Source organism: Tamandua tetradactyla, chromosome 5 (assembly GCF_023851605.1).
Source record: "Tamandua tetradactyla isolate mTamTet1 chromosome 5, mTamTet1.pri, whole genome shotgun sequence".
Taxonomy (NCBI): Eukaryota; Metazoa; Chordata; class Mammalia; order Pilosa; family Myrmecophagidae; genus Tamandua; species Tamandua tetradactyla.
This window is the reverse complement of record NC_135331.1, coordinates 188,757,470-188,775,211: the sequence shown is the minus strand read 5'-3', so window position 1 is coordinate 188,775,211 and position 17,742 is coordinate 188,757,470. Positions and strand designations below refer to the sequence as shown.

The 17,742-nt window shown below is 44.8% G+C and overlaps 1 protein-coding gene across 1 annotated transcript in view; it reads left to right on the top strand.

Annotated features, from left to right (window-relative positions):
• Window positions 1-17,742, top strand: part of MTCL3 (MTCL family member 3) — a 57,265-nt gene that overhangs the window by 36,429 nt on the left and 3,094 nt on the right. The window contains 2 exon segments of the mRNA XM_077162848.1: window positions 784-1,959; window positions 2,842-3,143. Coding sequence (XP_077018963.1) covers window positions 784-1,959; window positions 2,842-2,952 — 1,287 coding nt within the window. The 3' untranslated portion in view covers window positions 2,953-3,143.

The window sequence follows — 17,742 nt, the reverse complement described above, 5'->3', positions numbered from 1 at the left end:
ACAGAATGTCTACTGGTTTCTCCTTAGATGGACCATGCCAGTGTTAAACTGTCCCCACTTTAAAGGTCTTTAAGAAAAGTTTTCCCTCGAAAAAGTTGGAGGGCACATTATATTTTTTATGGCACAGTGATCGTGAGCTTGAGCTTTCGTGTCAGAAAGCACTGAATTCAAATTTCACCTTTATTGTCTGCCACCTGCTAGCTGTGTGACCTTGAACAAATTACTTAAAATCTTTAAATCAGGAATTTTAATACCTATTTATAAATTTACTCTGAACATTAATTATGTAAAGAATTTTTACAGTATCTGACCCAGAATGAGTGTTCAGTAAATGACTGCCTGTGAACCGTATCTTCCTTCCAGAGAATAGGCCTCATATTTATTAGAGTTGGAGGAGTTCAAACCAGGTGAAACACACACACACACACACACACACACACACACACACACACACAAATGCCATGCTGTTAACACCAAGCGGTTACACGCAGTTAGGACATATCTCTGAAAAAGTGATGACCACACATTTTCTTTCTGTATTTTTTTTTCTTCTTCTAGGATATAATATCCTCCCTCCTAATCTTTTATTTGCCAAAGAATCAGAGTGATTTGGAGAAAATAAATAGCATCTTCTTTTTGCTTGGTCTCTCTTTCTCAAGTCAGATCTTAATTTCAAGAAAAAGAAATTAAATTTTGCAGGTGTCCTTTCTGGTTGTTTTCTTGCTTTGCATGACAATGATCTCCTATCCTTGCCTCCCCCCGCCCCCCTTTTCCCCAAATGAGGAGGACAGTGAAGATCTCAAGTGCCAGCTGCAGTTCGTCAAGGAAGAAGCCGCTCTGATGAGGAAGAAAATGGCCAAGATCGATAAGGAAAAGGACAGATTCGAGCACGAGCTGCAGAAGTACAGGTCCTTCTACGGGGACCTGGACAGCCCTCTGCCCAAAGGAGAAGCGGGGGGGCCTCCCAGCACCAGGGAGGCTGAGCTCAAGCTACGGCTGAGGCTGGTGGAGGAAGAGGCCAACATCCTGGGCAGGAAGATCGTGGAACTGGAGGTGGAGAACCGGGGCCTGAAGGCGGAGCTGGACGACCTGCGGGGCGAGGACTTCAACGGCTCGGCGCACCCGCTCCTGAGGGAGCAGAGCGAGTCCCTGTCGGAGCTGCGGCAGCACCTGCAGCTGGTGGAGGACGAGACGGAGCTGCTGCGGAGGAACGTGGCCGACCTGGAGGAGCAGAACCAGCGCGTCACGGCCGAGCTCAACAAGTACAAGTTCAAGTCGGGCGGCCACGAGAGCGCGCGGCACCACGACAGCGCCAAGACCGAGGCGCTGCAGGAGGAGCTGAAGGCGGCGCGCCTGCAGATCAACGAGCTCAGCGGCAAGGTCATGCAGCTGCAGTACGAGAACCGCGTGCTCATGTCCAACATGCAGCGCTACGACCTGGCCTCGCACCTGGGCATCCGCGGCAGCCCCCGCGACAGCGACGCCGAGAGCGACGCGGGCAAGAAGGAGAGCGACGACGACTCGCGGCCGCCGCACCGCAAGCGCGAGGGGCCCATCGGCGGCGAGAGCGACTCCGAGGAGGTGCGCAACATCCGCTGCCTCACGCCCACCCGCTCCTTCTACCCGGGGCCCGGGCCCTGGCCCAAGAGCTTCTCGGACCGGCAGCAGCTGAAGGACATCCGCTCGGAGGCCGAGCGCCTGGGCAAGACCATCGACCGGCTCATCGCCGACACCAGCACCATCATCACCGAGGCGCGCGTCTACGTGGCCAACGGGGACCTGTTCGGCCTGCTGGACGACGAGGACGACGGCAGCCGCATCCGCGAGCACGAGCTGCTCTACCGCATCAACGCGCAGATGAAGGCCTTCCGCAAGGAGCTGCAGGCCTTCATCGACCGCCTGGAGGTGCCCAAGGCCGGCGACGAGCACGGCGCCGACGAGCCCATATCCGTGAGTCAGGTACAGCGCTGCCTGGGGGCGGGATCGGGGGGCGCGGGGAAGACGGGGCCTGCCCGGAGCTGGGGGAGGCGGGCAGGGGCTCAGCGCCCCGCCCCGAGCCTCTCTCTGCCCCGCCCCGAGCCTCCCCCCAGCCTCGCCGGGCTGAGCCGCCTGCCCGGTGTCTCCCGGCCCAGCCCAGCCCGGGGGCTCTACCTCCCCCACCCGCCATGGCCGCCAGGTGTCCGGTGGACACTGTCAGTGCGTTCTTTTCGGAAAGTCAGCACTTTGTGTATTCCTCTCATTCTAACAGACCGAGCTGCAAGAGTAGGAATCTTCGATTGGAGAATTCACCAAAGTGCAACAGTGTGCACGGTTTTGAAAGAAACATGAGGCATTGATGTTATAAAGGTTTATACGCAGAAGCATGGCATTAGATTAACTGCCTGTTAGCAACCCCAAGTGGAATGATTGCAGCCTTAATGCTTATTTATCTTGCACGTTGCTCTGCTATACTAAAGTTTTATGATAAAACTTGTTGGATTTTGAAATGTTATGGCTGATTTTTCCAGTTAATATACCAAACAGGTGTGGTTTTGTTTTTCTGCATGGGCAGGTGCCAGGAATCGAACCGGTGTCTCCAGCATGGCAGTCGAGAACTCTGCCTGCTGAGCTACCGAGGACCGCCCGACAATTGCTTTTTAATTTCCTGTTTTACCTTCATGGAAAAAAAAAATGAAAGCATTGTGTTTAATAATAGGATTAGCTAGGTACCTTTTCAAAACACAGGCTTAACAGAAAGCTCTTCTTTTACTTTGAATTTAATACTTAGTTTAGTTGATATGAGCTTCAGTTTTTAAAGTCATTAATTAATTCTTCTCTTTGTCTTTGCATTTACCTTCCCAGATGTTCCAGCCTATCATTTTACTTATTCTCATTCTTGTATTATTTTCATCACTTTCGTACACAACAATATTTAAACTTGTCTTCCTTTTCACATTGTTTTTTGTACTGTAAACCTTTCATCATTTACCATTCATTGTAGTATTTTCAGTTTGTTTCTTTTGTTCACCCTTCAAGACAAGAAGTATAATTTCTATAGTAATCAATGCCATAAAAACACTGAAGACTGCTTATTTATTTAAAAAGACACTATTCATCCTACCACTGCAAATTCTGCAAGAAGCCCAAGTGCTAAAATATTTCAGGTAAGGGAGTAAGTGTGATTTTTTTTTGTGTGTGAATCACTTTAATTTTTGATTGCTTCTTTTACATCTTTATTTATACTCTTCCTGAGAAATCTTTGGCAGATTGACTATAAAAATTGACCACAAAATCTCTCACTTTATTTCTCAGAATTTGGCCATTATGAAAATTCATAAGCCGGACATATTTTGGTCACATTTCCAAAAATATATCAATTAAGACGATATAAATTATCTTGTTAGCTTGCTTCAGATGAACAAGATAATTTTGTCGTCCAACAAATATCTCTGAAAAATATGGTGAGTAAATGAAATGTGAATCTCAGGGAAACTGAGTTCTTTGTTGCGTTGCTGCTGATGGTTGGTCTAAAGAGATGCATTTGGCAGTGTGCAAGTGGATTAGGCCTCGGTCGTTGAGAAAATAATTATTCTCATCCTACTGTGCTTGACCAAACCAGCCATTTATGCCTTTGGTTATTAGGCCTGGACCCATATCTTGCTAACTGAGTCTGTTGTCTGGAGCCCTGCCTTCTGTAACGGGTTGCCACTCAGAATGCCCTTCCAGAGCAGTGAATGAGATAGAGAAATAATGGTGTTTTAGTTTCCTACACTGTTTGGGCAAATGCCCTGCAGCGGGTCATGCCGCAGGTCGGCTTAAACAATGGAAATTTATTAGCTTATAGTCTTGAGGCTAAAAGAAAGTCCAAATCGAGGTGGCATCGAGGCGGCACTTGCTCTCCAAAGGCTCTGGTGTTCTGGGCTGGCTGCCGGCGGTCCGCGGCAGGAAGGCTCTGGTGTTCTGGGCTGGCTGCCGGCGGTCCGCGGCAGGGCACACGGTGCATGCCCTGGCCTCTCCCTTTGCCTCTAGGTCCCGTTCATGTTCAGCGCCCAGCTGCTCCCTCTGTGCCATTCTCTCTCTGTCTGAATTTCATTCTATTCAGAAAGGACTCCATAATAAGATGAAGACCCATCCTGACGGGAGTGGGCCACACTGAAGTAACCTCATCAAAAAGGTCCTACTTCACAGGACATGGGTTAGATTTACGAGCAAGTTTTTCTGGGGTACAGACAGCTTCACATCACCACCTCTACCCTCTGGACCAAAAAGACATGTTCTTTCCATATGCAAAATACGTTGATTCTGTCACGATATCCCAAAAGCCTTAAGTCATTTCAGTAACCATGCTTTGTTGAAACTCTCATCAAATTGTTGTATCTGTTGTCTCTCCTGGAGCACGGTTCCCCTCCATCTGTGGACCTGTGAAGCCCCAAGAGCAAGTTATCTGCTTCCAATACACAAAGAAGGAACAGGTATAAGGGAACATTTCCATTCCTATAAAGAAAAATTGAAAGAAAGATGGGGGTCACCTGTCCCAAATATTTCCGAAACCATGCAGGCCATACTCCGCTAGATTTCTAGGTCTGAGAGTCATTTGTGGAATGATGTTTTGTCCTCTGGGCCTGATGAAGCTGCAGCTACGCCCCTCCCAAGTACTTGCACAACAGCCATGCTCTCTCCAATACAGCGTGAAAGTCTCATCCTCTTCAAGTGTGGAGATGGCAGCCAGGCTCTCTGCAATACCGTAGGTTTCGGGAAAAACTGGGGTGGCATTGTTTCTGAACAGTGGCGTGGAAGGTTCACCCTCTGCATACTCAGCCTTCCACACACATGGGTGGGTCAGCTCTTGGGCCAGCAGGTGTCTTCAATCCAGACCTCAGTTTCCATTGTCCTGCCATCAGAGTGATTTTCCCTTCAGTCTGTCCCTTTTAGTCCACTCTGGCCATGGTTCCATTCATGTAAATCTCACCAAATACGAGGAGTGGGAGTGGGAGCCTTGTTCTCTAGACATGAATCCCTTCCTTTGGTGACCCTGAGCATCCCCTTCCTCCCACCCTGAAAGTGGCCAGGCAGGCGGGAGTGAACCCAGAAGGTAAGCGGGTGACCCTGTTCTGCCCATCTCTTTGGCCATCTACCCAGCGGAGAGCTTCAAGGTGCCAGCACCACCCAAGATCCAGAAACCCCAGCCCCTGATGAAGTCATGTACCTGTGGAGACGCACAGGTTGATGGATATGAAAACTGGCAGTCAATGAAATATCTTATGCCTCAGCATAAAGAAGGGTATGTGGGAAGTCTTCGCTCCACCTCAAAAGGTGTACTGGAAACCCAGAATTTAACATGCCAGGGACTGCAAGTTATTTATAGCTCACCTTCTGGCACAGCCATTTCCCTTTGAGTATTAATTAAAAACACAAAATCTCCTCACAGTGGACAAAAACTTCACTTTAAAGTAGTTGCTCTTATTCTCCATGTTTTGGGGAGAGCCCTGGAGTTGGGAGTTGAGACCTAATAGACACTGTCAGGAAATGCTTCTGGCTTTTCACCTCAGCCTGTGCTCCAAAGTCTGTGTAGCAGGCTGTGACATTCAGGGAATGCTTGCGCTAAGTGCTGGATGGCATCGATTATTCAGGTGTTCCATTATTTAACAATTATGTCATCCAGGGGATACCAGTCACTTCACAATGAGAACACTGTCTTTCAAAGCCTCAATGTGCCTCCAGGCCACCATCTCCAAGGGACCATTTTGACAAATGAACTGAAAGTAAAGGTTTGAGGGCTAAAGTTTATCTGAAATGTTCCTTGCCTCTGAAGCCAGACCCTCCCAGCCAATCAGTGGTTCCCAGCAACCCAGGGGGCATTTGGAAATGTATGGAGGTGTTTTGGGTTCCCACAGTGACTGTTAAGCTCTGCTGGCATGTAGAGGAAAAGCCTTAGAATTTCAAGCTGCCCTGGAATAAACAGAAAAATCCCACCTGGAAGATAAGTAACCTGCTCACATTGCCAGTATTGCCCGCAAGGTGAAAAAGGATATGCTCTTGTTTCAGCCAGAAGTGTAGTGGATGCTCACCAACCGGTGTAGGGAACCAGCTTCAGAATTTTAGTTTTCCGTATCATGAGAGGAATTGAGAACTAAATGTCTGGATCTGTGGTTCTCAACCTTGGCTCTGCATCAGAGTCCCTGGGAGGCTTTGAGGTTGGCAGCCCTGCCCCACCATTGAATCTGAATGTATGGACAGCTGTTGGCATATTTAAAAACTCCCCAGGTGACACTGACGTCCTGTGGAGGAGAAGAACATTGCTTTAAGTGTCTGAATTATCTAAAGTAGACATGCCCAGCTCCTATAGCGCCAAGCTAGGTTACCGCGAACAGTATGACGCTAAATGCATGAGATCATCAGTTGTCCGCGTGTGAGTACAGCCTTAAGGTTCCAGCTGCCCGTTCTGCGTCTGAATTCCCTCTAAAGCATTCCCACCCCAGAGGTCTATAGAAGACCTAATCACAAGACAGTTCTGTTTCCACCCTGGTCGTGGTGGTGGTAGAAAACCCTTCTGTCATTAATACAGGCTCTCAGAACCAGCAGAATCAAAGACAGTGGGGATGGTAGGTGACAGAAAGGAGAACTGAGGTGAATATTGCATGTGCAGGGGCGCTCACACACCTGGAGATGTGGGTACATGTGCACACTGAGCTGAAGACTCGGGATGATCCTGCACACACGTCCTCATCAGTTCTGTGCCACAGAGCTCGCCACCTTGACTCAGGAGAGAATATGGCTTCGCACACGTCCACCAAGGTTGCTGGTGCCAACCAACTCTACCCTCCAAACCAGCGTGGGAAAGGACACACACAAGAGACCTCGGAGCAGAGCCCAGACAGAGGATGGGTCCTTTGATACATTGAGTGTCTACTGGGTTAGGTGTAGAGAAAAGTGAGCTTTAGTTCCTGTTCTTTTAAAGCTTTTAATTAGTTGATTGAGCAAGACAGATGTGTAAACAACCAATTCTAACATTTACTGTTATTGAGGTGCAAAGGCTGGTGGCTGTCATTTATTGGTTATTGGACACAATAGCATGTTAGGTTGCCCTAAGAAAGTGCAGTAAGACCCCTGCGCATTCTTAGCTGGAATGACACCATAAATACATGCTGGGTGGTGCAGATACTTCAGTGGTGATTTTCAACCTGAATTAGGAAGGAGAGGTATGTGGGCTCCCCAAACCCCAGCTTCCTTTTTAGATTTCTTTTTAGGAACTATAGTCATCCTGGCAATGGGGACATTAATCTTACTTAGAACTCGTTAGGCATTGATTTTATAAATGAATTTCATGGGACACACCAAGGTTCTCCATTTGTGGAACCCCAGGATGTTATCAGAGGAGAGGAAAATGGGTAGAAAAAGGACTGATTTACTCTGCTCACAAATCCTGGGGATTTGGGATGCTTCTGAAAGTGCCCCAAAGGCTGTGAGGTAACTTTACAACCTGGTTGAGTTCCTGAGAGCCTTTTTTCCCCCCATTCTGCCCTCTCCTGTGCATAACTGGCCCCCCAGTCATGCGTCTGTGTACGCGCACCTCTGCTGCGTGGTATGTAATAAGAGAGGCTTCCGGAGTCAGGGAATTCATGTGAGGGGCGGCGTGGAGGGGAGGTGGTCTCAGCCCAGGGCCAGCACACACCAGGTGACCTTCTCTCTGGTCGCCTTCGTCCTGGCCCTTCAGGCTGGGCTGTGGGCCCCAAGGAACCAGGGTGCGTGTCTCTCTCACACTGAGGAGGAGAATTCACCAGTGATGAGACCCCTGACTTCAGAAGGAGGGTTCCAGCAGCTCCTGTGGCTCCCCCTTGACCCTGCCACTTGCACTGTCTTTGTTGTATAAAGCCAGCCAGCTCTGAGAGGGTCATATCCAGGCTTTTTGGCTCCCAAAGAGAATTAAGTCCCTCGATTATTGAACCAAAGAATCTTCTCACGTTTGCATCTTTGAAGCTATGCTATCTAAACATAACACTGAAAGTAAACTCAAACAAACCTCATTGCAGGAAATTTCCTTGCATGCACATTTTTGGGCATAGGAAGACGTATGTTTTGGTAATTTGGCCTAGATTTAAGGGACAAAAAATTCAATTGGCTATTTCTAAGCAAAACTATCTCAATCTCATAAAACGAAGAAAATTCAGTGTTGCGTCTGGACTGTGTTTTGGCCCACATTCCCCAATCTTCACTTCAGTTTAGGGGAGTGGGTGGGGTTGGAGTGGGACCTGGTTATTTAACCAGCTGCCACTGAAGTTTGAAATGCCAATTTTGTGCCTCAGTTTCAACTTCAAATATTCTCTCAGTGCCTGTAGCTATATTTTGGTAGAAGCTTAACTCACTTTCATCTGCTAGTCATGCCCTGGGTCAGATGCCCTAACTGGATGCAAGAGTTGAAAAGAAAGTAGAGGAGGTTAATACCAAAAAGTGAGAAAAGTTGACTAGGATTTGGTACAGTTCAAAAGCAGTATTCATGAAGACACTACCCTTAACACCTGTTTATAAACCGATTAAGTCTAATGAAAGGGACTTTTTATTCTGTTTGTAATTCGGATCTGGTTTTTGAAAATGTAGTGATTGCATGCACATTTTGATGAAACTAACAGGGCCTGCAGTTATGGACATTCAGAGGGAAAACTCAGACAGACTAAGAAGGCTTTATGGTCTGAGCATATCCGGAAACCTTTGTAGTAATAAATGTGGTAGCATCCTAAGTCCTTCTAAACAGTACTTTGTGTTGATCAGTTGGGAGAGGGGAAGTGGTGGTGACTGTTTTAGATGTTGACCGTTCTGAAGATGGGTGCAAAATCATAGACTCTTCAAAGGTCCTATAAGTTAAAATATACATTTCTGCCAACTTGTTCTGTGATTAGAGCAGTTAGGTTTCTCTACATCTTTGCAGTTCCAGAATAACTCGTGGCTATCGTTGGGAAGTTATGGGTAATTGAAAAAATCTTCCAGGAACGACTTTTGAATAGAATATTGTCATAACATTACTGGGTAGAGACTAAGTGCAGCAAGGGTGCCACTCACCTCTTGGAAATAGGAAGATCCAGAAGGTTCTACCTTATATGCCCACTGTGGGGCCGGGCTGTGCTTCCTCCACAGCTTCAGTTCATTTACATCCCAGATACGTACATGTGGTGAATGTAAAGCTGTTGGCATTTCCTGACTCTTCAATTTCACAGTTACTATTTTGATAGTTCAGAGTTGTAATGTGTTCCTGTGGCTATTTTCCAAAGTAAGGTACCACCAAAACCCAGCATCTGATTAAAAAAATAATAAAACTTCAATTTTTATGACTCTTATTCCATTTACTGTGATATAGCATATAATCATTGGTTTTTAGTAATTATTTAACTTTTTCAGAAACCTTCATCAAATTGTATTGAGTTATGCATTAGGATGTCCCTTTCAGTATTTTCTAATCCAAATTCTCAGCTAGAGTATTTCAAGCTTAGTTCATAAAATTCTGATTTTAATGTGATCATTTTTCAGTTAAATTGTCAGTGCATTTTTTAGAAATATTAAATAATCAAGACAATTTATAACCTGTAACAAAATGCTATTTTTAGCAGTAAATTGGAAGATTGTTCTAACTTTGAAACCAGTTTAGAACTCTGACTTATTTAACAAAGGGGCTGGTGTTCAGGAACGGTACCGATTCGTAACTGTCGTAGGAGCTTCAACATCCTGCACGCTCCAGAGATGCAGCTCTGGAAGTTATTGATTCTAAAAAGAAAGTGCACTTCACATGATTATTTTCTGTGGTCTCTCTGAGCTACTTTCATAATCTTAAGTAAACAGACAAGATGCACAAGTGATGCTTGAAGGCTGAGAAACGACCTTTGTTCCTTCTTGAAGGTTGTCCAACATGATGGATCTCTAAAGTACAGCTCTTTAAGAGCAGGACTAAAGTACGTGCCTTATCCTGTGCATTCAAGAATTAAGAGGATGGGGAAGCAGAGGGAATCCCAGCAGTTTGCCTGCTTGCCTCAATGACTTAATAAAATCATTTCCTTTCTTGTAGATTATCAAGAAAGAGAATTTAAGGGTTTTTTTTTTTCAGTCTTCATATGGTCTTTTATTTATTAAAGTCAGAAAACTCAATTTAGTGTCTGGTTTATCCCCTTCCCCCCTTTTCCATAAATGTGCAGTCTTTTTCACAGTCCATGAAATTACATCTGTATCATTAACTCCTAGACAGATAAAACAGAGTTCAGGGTGCACGGGTAGTTTAGTGATTAGAATGCCCGCCTTCCATGTGGGAGACCCGGGTTAGATTCCCAGACCATGCACACACACCCCCCAAAAACAGCAGAGTTCAGCTTTTTAAATTGAGCATCCTGTGTGTGGGCCTAGATCAGTCTTAGAACTTTGGGGTGGTAGCTTAAACAGGAAAGTCAACAGAATTCATTCACCCTGGATTTCAGGCGGCCCCTGGGAAACTGAACTCGGGTCCTGGAGAGGAAGTGGGTCTGCCGGACCACCCGGGCGGCCGGAGCTCCACCTAATGGGCTGGGCTTCACACAGTGGCCAGAGCCGCAGTGGCGCGGCTAGAGGCAGGGAGGTGAAAGAAAGCGAGGGCGCAAATCCTGAGATGAGACAGCGCTCCAGGAGGGGAAACTTGCATCTCTGGTCACCCTCCTCACTTCAGAGGGAATGTAATTAATTCAGAACTGGCTATTTGTCTGAAGTTATGAAATTTGTAGAAAGTGTGTTCAGATTTTAACCAGGTGGATTCAAAAGAGTTGGACAAGAGAGAGTGAGTTTATAAAAATCTTGTGCAAAAAATACTGCCTCCTTCTTTCACCTCCATCTTGCTGCTCCCCGATCCCACCACCTTTTCCTGTGTGGATGTTTGTGCTCACATGTGTGATTCCTGAGGGACCTGGGCCCAGAACCTGCAGAAGTCCTGTCCTCAGAGAGCCCGAGTCCACGCCGAAGTGTGCCTTTGCCTTGGCCTTCCCTTTTCTGCGCCCTCATCTTCAGGTCATCTACTGTCCCCTTCTCACGTCATGATGCCTCCTTTCTTTTCACTTGGGCACCAGCCCTCTCAACGTCTTCCCTCCAAACCCGGCATCGGCTCGCGCAGTGACCCATCTCATCTTCCCTCGCTCTTCCCCGATGAACCAGATTCCTTCCCCAGCTCCAACCAAAGCCTGCCTGTGTTGCCTTATTCCTTCCAGGTATTTCGGTGTTCTGGCTGGTCTCCCTTTCTGTGCCAAGGTGTGAACAGCCCCTAATGATTTCCCGTGTTAATGGCATTTTAGCAGGCAGTGGTGATTGAAGCTAATATTTCCCATAGAAGTTATTTGTGGACTATTAGCTCCCTTAGGGGATGGGTTAATCCCCGCTTCCTTCAGGCAATGCTCCTTAACTAGCAGCTCGCAGCCCTGCGTTCCTGCCAGAAGCTTCTCGCCGAGGGAAAGTGATTCAGGTTGGCCCTCTTGTGGATGGATGTTCTAAGGCCCTCGTCTGGTCGCTGAGTAAGAGGCAGCCCTACAACAGTCCTGTTGTTGTTTTGGCTTTATTGTCATCATCATCAACATCTCCCAAGTCAAGAATCTGGAAATGATGTCATGAGAGTCTAAAAACAGATTAGAAAATGCAAGGAGGATTTGTATCTGATCACAAATAGCCTACATTTCTAAAATGTTTTATTGTTTCGTTTCTTCGGAGTATGGAACAGTACATAAAACAGATAGTTTGAAATGATTCCTATTGAATATTTCTGTCATCTGGAAATGCCTGCACATAAGCCCCATGACAGATCTACTGGCTTAAAAATATGTTGACCTGTCACCAGCCCTGAGAACAGAAGGAAAGAGAGCCAGCATCCCATGATCCCAGGGGGGAAACACCCAGTTCTTGGAAAATAGCATATTAGCTGAAACACAACGATACAAATGTATAACTTCCATGAGTCCTACTTAATTTGTATTTTTTTTTACTAAGAGTCCAAACTTTGTCATTCTAGTATTCAAATAACATGAGAACCAAATTTGACATAATCAACTGTGGAACTTCATAACAATTCAGAAGCCTGTCCTCACCACAGGATGCTCTGATTCAGCAAGTGTGGGGGAAAGTTCCAGCTTTTGTGAGATTTAAAAAAAAAATACTTCTCTGCACGATTCCAGTGTGCAGCCAGGACTCAGAGAAACACTGAACTGTGTTCCCCTAGTTGGAATTCTCTGGCGACCCCCAGAGAATGCATTGGCCGATGTGTTCAGAGTGGCGGCCTCCCACACGTCCGCTTTAGAAGTCCTCAGATTTGACCACGCCGGCCAAGGACAAGGATTTGTCCTCTACATCTTTGAATCCCTGGGGTCTAATACTGCACCTGGCCTGGGGTTGAGGGTGAGATTTGCTCAATGGAATGTTAATTGAATTGTCTGAGACCTCTCCCAAGTAGTTGGAGATAATATCAGATTAAAGAGAGTTCTACTAACCCCCGGGATGATATATCTTATAAGTGCTTTTAAAAATTGCAAACCATAGACGTTATTTTATAAGGTAGGATTATGAAATTATGTCAACTGTCATGCCCCTTGAGCTTTAATGTGGATGAGAATGAGTTCATCTTTTCAAAAGTCTCCTCTTTCTCCATCTATTGAAAACAGAAACACAATACCCCTTTAACTGGTAAATATGTTTGAGAAGTAAAGGAAGAAGCACTGATGAACTATACAAGCAAGAAGTCAAAACCCACCCAGACTTAAGCCAGGGACGTCATGGCCTAAACAGACTAAATAAATAAGTGCTTTGTGATGTTCCAGGGTCATCTTCCAGACAGAAAATTATAAATTAAATGTGTACTGGCTTGCTTAAGGCAAAGTTGCTGCGTTAGTCCCAGGTTTTTGCAACATCCAATTTAAAATCCTTTTGTCTGGGAATCTTTACCCAGGATATGCATTAGCCAAAGACACAAGGCTCTTCAGATAAACAGTAATCAAGACAAATACTCTGCTGTCTTACTCCTGTGCTGCACTTGGAAGATGGAGTATCATCTCCCTTATTTGGGCTCAGAAGGAAACTGAATGTAAAATTTGACAAAGCCAGAAGTCACCTTCACTGTTCTCTCACTGCCAACACGACCTCCCCAGATGATTTTCCCTTCCCTTGACCTGGGAATTTTGCACGGCCAGGCACGTCTCCAAGGGGAAGAAGACCTGGACTCCGTTCCTGGCAGTGCTGCTGAGCCGCTCTGTGACCTTGAGCAGATGACTTAACATCAGGGCCTCGTTCCTCAGCTGTAAAATGAGAAAGTTGGCTGGAGAGTTTGAGAAGTTCTTTCTGGCTCTAAAATTCTGTAAGTCTGGAAACACTTGATAGTGACGTCTGTACAGACATTCTCCATCTTTCACCCTTTCCAAAATGTTTTAGTTTGTGGTTTAATATTACTAATACAGACCTTTTCAAAACCTTTGCAAGATTTTCTTTTTTGTGGATTGACAGCCTCTAGTGTTTGTACATTCATTTTGCATTAATTATCATATGCATTTATTTATATAATTGTCATACATTGAAGTAGAAGTGGTATGTCATCAGGTATGAGTGTTGCAGTTATTTCCCAAACATAGAGCAATAATCTGGATCAATTTCACATATGAAGGTTTAAAAAGTTTAAATGAGGCCTGGCTTACACAAGCAAATTGCACTTTTTTTCCATAGAGATTTGAGTCATTCTGACACCTGTTTAAAAATGTCACATAGTTCAAGATGTCTGAGTGCCACTGTTGGGCTGGGGACACCAGCTTCGGCCTTTTAAATCCATTTGGTTTATGTATATAACACTAGGAACTTTTCCTAAAACAAGATTTTCTTAAAAGATTTTAGGGCAAATGTTTCTTAAAAAAAAATTGTCCTGAATATTTGTTGCCTTTGTATCCTATCACCTAATTGGATTGCTTTATTTCTTTTGGGGTATGAAATATAGCATGGAAATTTTAGATAATATGAAGAAGAATTTTCAGCAGAAAGGGTTGGTAACTACCAGAATAAGTGGTAGCCCTGGAGTGAAGAACTCATTAGAATCCTTCCCTAGTTTTAGAATCAATATACAATTTAAGATTGACTTTACCTGGAAAAGAAGAGATGAAACACTGGCATGAAATAATTCCTGGGACTGCCACGGAAAAAAAAAGGTGCTGAATAGTTACCATCGAGTGACAGGGTGAATTATGGCTCAACGAAATTTCTCCTATAATTTAGCCATAGGATATCTGAATTTCTGATAAGATTTGGAAAACAACTGTAATGTAATTTGATTTACAAAAAACACAAAGCATAGGAGGTCTGCAGTGGAAAAGAGGATGGGGGGAATTTATTAGATAATTCTGCATTGATGGTTTTGGACAACCACCCACCCCACCCTCTGCAACCTCCAGTATCTTCTTCCTGTCCAAATAAGGACAGAGGCTGAAATGAGCTAAATGTATTGTTTGCCTGGCATTGCATATATTCCCTCATATTCTTACAGTTACCTCATTGAGTAAATATAATATCCCTTCAAAGAAGGAACCAAGGCTCACAGATTTCACAGATAAGTGGTGGCAGGAGAACTGAAGCCAAAATCTCCACGAAAGTCCAGTGTTTCCAGATAGAAATAGGGGTGGGCGAGTTTTTGTGAATTTTGGCACAGTGCTTTACGTCTTGGAGCCATGGTCCCATCAGTAAGATGGGATTAGTGATGTCTACATGACCACTTGCTGTGAGGCTGAAATGAAATAAAGGTGTACCCAGATTCTTAGCACAGAGCTTTTCAGAGAGTTGGCGCTCAACGAGCAATCCCTGTGGTTTTTGCTGCTGCTGTTTTGATCACCATGTCCACCTTTCCAGGCACAAAGTAGGGTTTCATTCACTTGTTCTATATGTATTAAAGTCCTACTGTGTGCAGGTTGCTCTCATGATACTTTTTAGCTCCCCATGAAATATTTATCTAGAAGCAGGCAAAAGGAATGTGAAAGTAAATATATAAGGATTTGAGATAGGATCTTATTTACATTTTAATCAGGCTTATTTGGTGAATTAGATATAAAGTTGCTCTCGACACTTTCTTTGACTAAATTGTACCAAACGTCATCAGAGGTATGTGTTTACAAATCCACACAATCTGGAAGTGTGGCTGCAGAGGTGGGGTCTCCAGGGGTTTCTCGGGCAGGCTGGTTTGGTCCTGGTTTAGGGAACCCTCCAGACACTTGAGATGCTTTGTTTTCTGCTCAGACTGCAGCACAATGCAATTGAAAACAAGCGTGTGGTATCTTGTTTCATTTTTTCCCCCTACCACTATAAGAAGTACCATCCTTTCCCATGGGCTCCGGTTCTAACACAAGGACATCACTGTCCCTGTAGAAGCAGGCAGCAAGCTTATGTAGACTTCACAAAGAGTTGTGAGGTTGGACTTTAAAGACAAGTGTGTTCCGTTTTCACAAATAGACATATATGGATAGTAACCGCTGTACATATTGTGCCTCCATGTCCAGCCACAAACTCCTAAAGGAGTGCATCCAACACAAGCTGAGGAGGGAAGGTGAGAGATGCAAGGAGGCGAATAACTCTTAACTGCAAAAAAAGAGTTTACTTTTTCTAATAAAAGAAGTCTAAACTTGGCCATCGTCATTGTGTGATATTAACATCAGCTCTTTTGGCAAGTTTGAAAATACTGGACTCCACTATAAAAGCTAAAAATGTCCTGGACCTGGAGTTGTTTACCCAGAGCAGGCGCTGCTCTAGAGTTACAGCGCGCGGGTTGGCAGGGGAGCAGCTGACGTCACGGCCGCCCCAGCTGCTGCTCGGACGCTGAGCTGAGCAGCATTCCGATTTGTGCAAGAGCGGGGAGGTTTCAAAGGGACTTGTCAATACTGCTCCGTTGAATGGTAGTGCTTAGTTAGCATTGCCATTTCTTGGAAAGAAGCAAGATTCACCGTTCACAAGCCTGGACTTCTCTTTTTAAGTCTACCAGCTCTCCATGCCACTCTGTCTTGTGGCTAGATTGAGGAGACGTTGAACATGCATAGGATTTCACCCCACTCACGGCAAAAGGTATGTTTTCTTTTTGGCAATTTAAAGGCAAGTGCTTAATTGCAGCAAAAGAGGGAATCTGCAAACATTTTAAAATATGAATGTGGTTTGAGCTGAGGGTCATTTCAACATCTGCCTGTGTTTGTGTCTGGACTTAAAAACATGGGGCGGGGTGCATAACGGATTGCGCTGATCTGAGGGAAAAAGTGGATTTCCCAACGCTGGACTGGCAGAGCCTGTGTTTGCAAACACTGCCTTTCAGTAGTTTCAACAACTGCACACCAAGAGGCTTCACTATATTTCTTAGAATCCTGTTTTTATGAGGATGATGACTTTTATGGTGTGCAAAGTAAATTTCACAATCCGAGAGATCGCTGATATTTGAAAATTGCAGTGAAAATAGAATTTCATCCAAGGTAATGTTTTTTTCACTGCATATTAGGTGTTTCAGTAATTTGAGTTGCAGTCTCTGCATAATGGGCTAATCTTCTGCAGGTAAGAGGGAGTCTTGCCACTACATCTTCTCTTGCTTTAGCTGGTTACTCATTAATTTGAGCCATTTGTTTTCCTGCCAATAATTTCCTTCCAAGTGTTTATTTTATAAGCTAAGAGAAGTAAAATGAGTTTACCTATTGCTTGGGTATTTTCTCATTGGAGTAAATAAATGGAGAGGAAAGTCAGGAAAGGAAAAGATTAAATGAGAAGGCAAAGTTGATTTCTTTGGAATTGCGTGTGGTAGTGTCTCTTTGGCTTTGTCTGAAACAGGCAGAACATGCTGAAATAGCAATAAATAGCAGTAAAAATATTTCCTATTACCCAGGAACAAAATCATATGGTTGTCTCTAGAAGAATGCATTTGTCTGTGGACAATATGGCAGGAATAAGGTCCGATATTAGATGAGATGGTGCAAGTCATTTGTAATAGTCTGGAGAAATGGCTAAGGGGTTTTGGTAGCAAAAGGTGCATTACTTGGACAGGTGTAGGCATGGAAATAGCTGATGCCTCAAAGTTAACTAGAAACAAAGCGTTTCCAGGGAAATGATTCTTCTTAGAGTTGTGATAGTGGCAGTACCCACTGGGAGTGGCGTTGGAATATGCAACCTCATATATATAATTGAAAAATCTTCATGGATGTGTTAAGAAAAAAGAAATAGGAGAGCAAAGAACACATATTCTGAACAAAAGTCTCAGAAGAGAGAAGTAGCTACTAGAAAATTTCCCTCATATGGATTTGTCTGATTGGCAGTTTTCAGTGGGGAAAAAGTGGGGTTGACCTGGTCATAACAAGATTGGAGCTTCCCTCAAGTAAAAGAGACCAACCTAAGCTAATTTGGTGAGTGGAAATAATTTCTTGTGAGAACCCTGTCTTACTTAGAAAGTTTGCTTTCTAGTAGGGCCAGAAGGTGAGATGAACTATTTCCTTCCCACCTCCAGACTTAGCCAGGCCACCCTCCAGTTCTGGATAAAGGGAATCAGAAATGCCAGTGGAGAGCTGTCCGGTAGGAAGGACGCGTGTGACTAAGTCACGCAGCTCGCCCTGTCCTTTCCCCTGGGCGCTAACAAATGTTAACTCTGAAGGGAATTCGGGAAGGACTGCAGTGCAATAGAGAATCAAAGAGACACGGGGGAGGGCGGCGGATCGCAGAAATCCTTCCTTCTCTCCCACGTAGATGCCGATATCTGTGGGAGAAAAAGGCTGACAATGAGGAACAAAG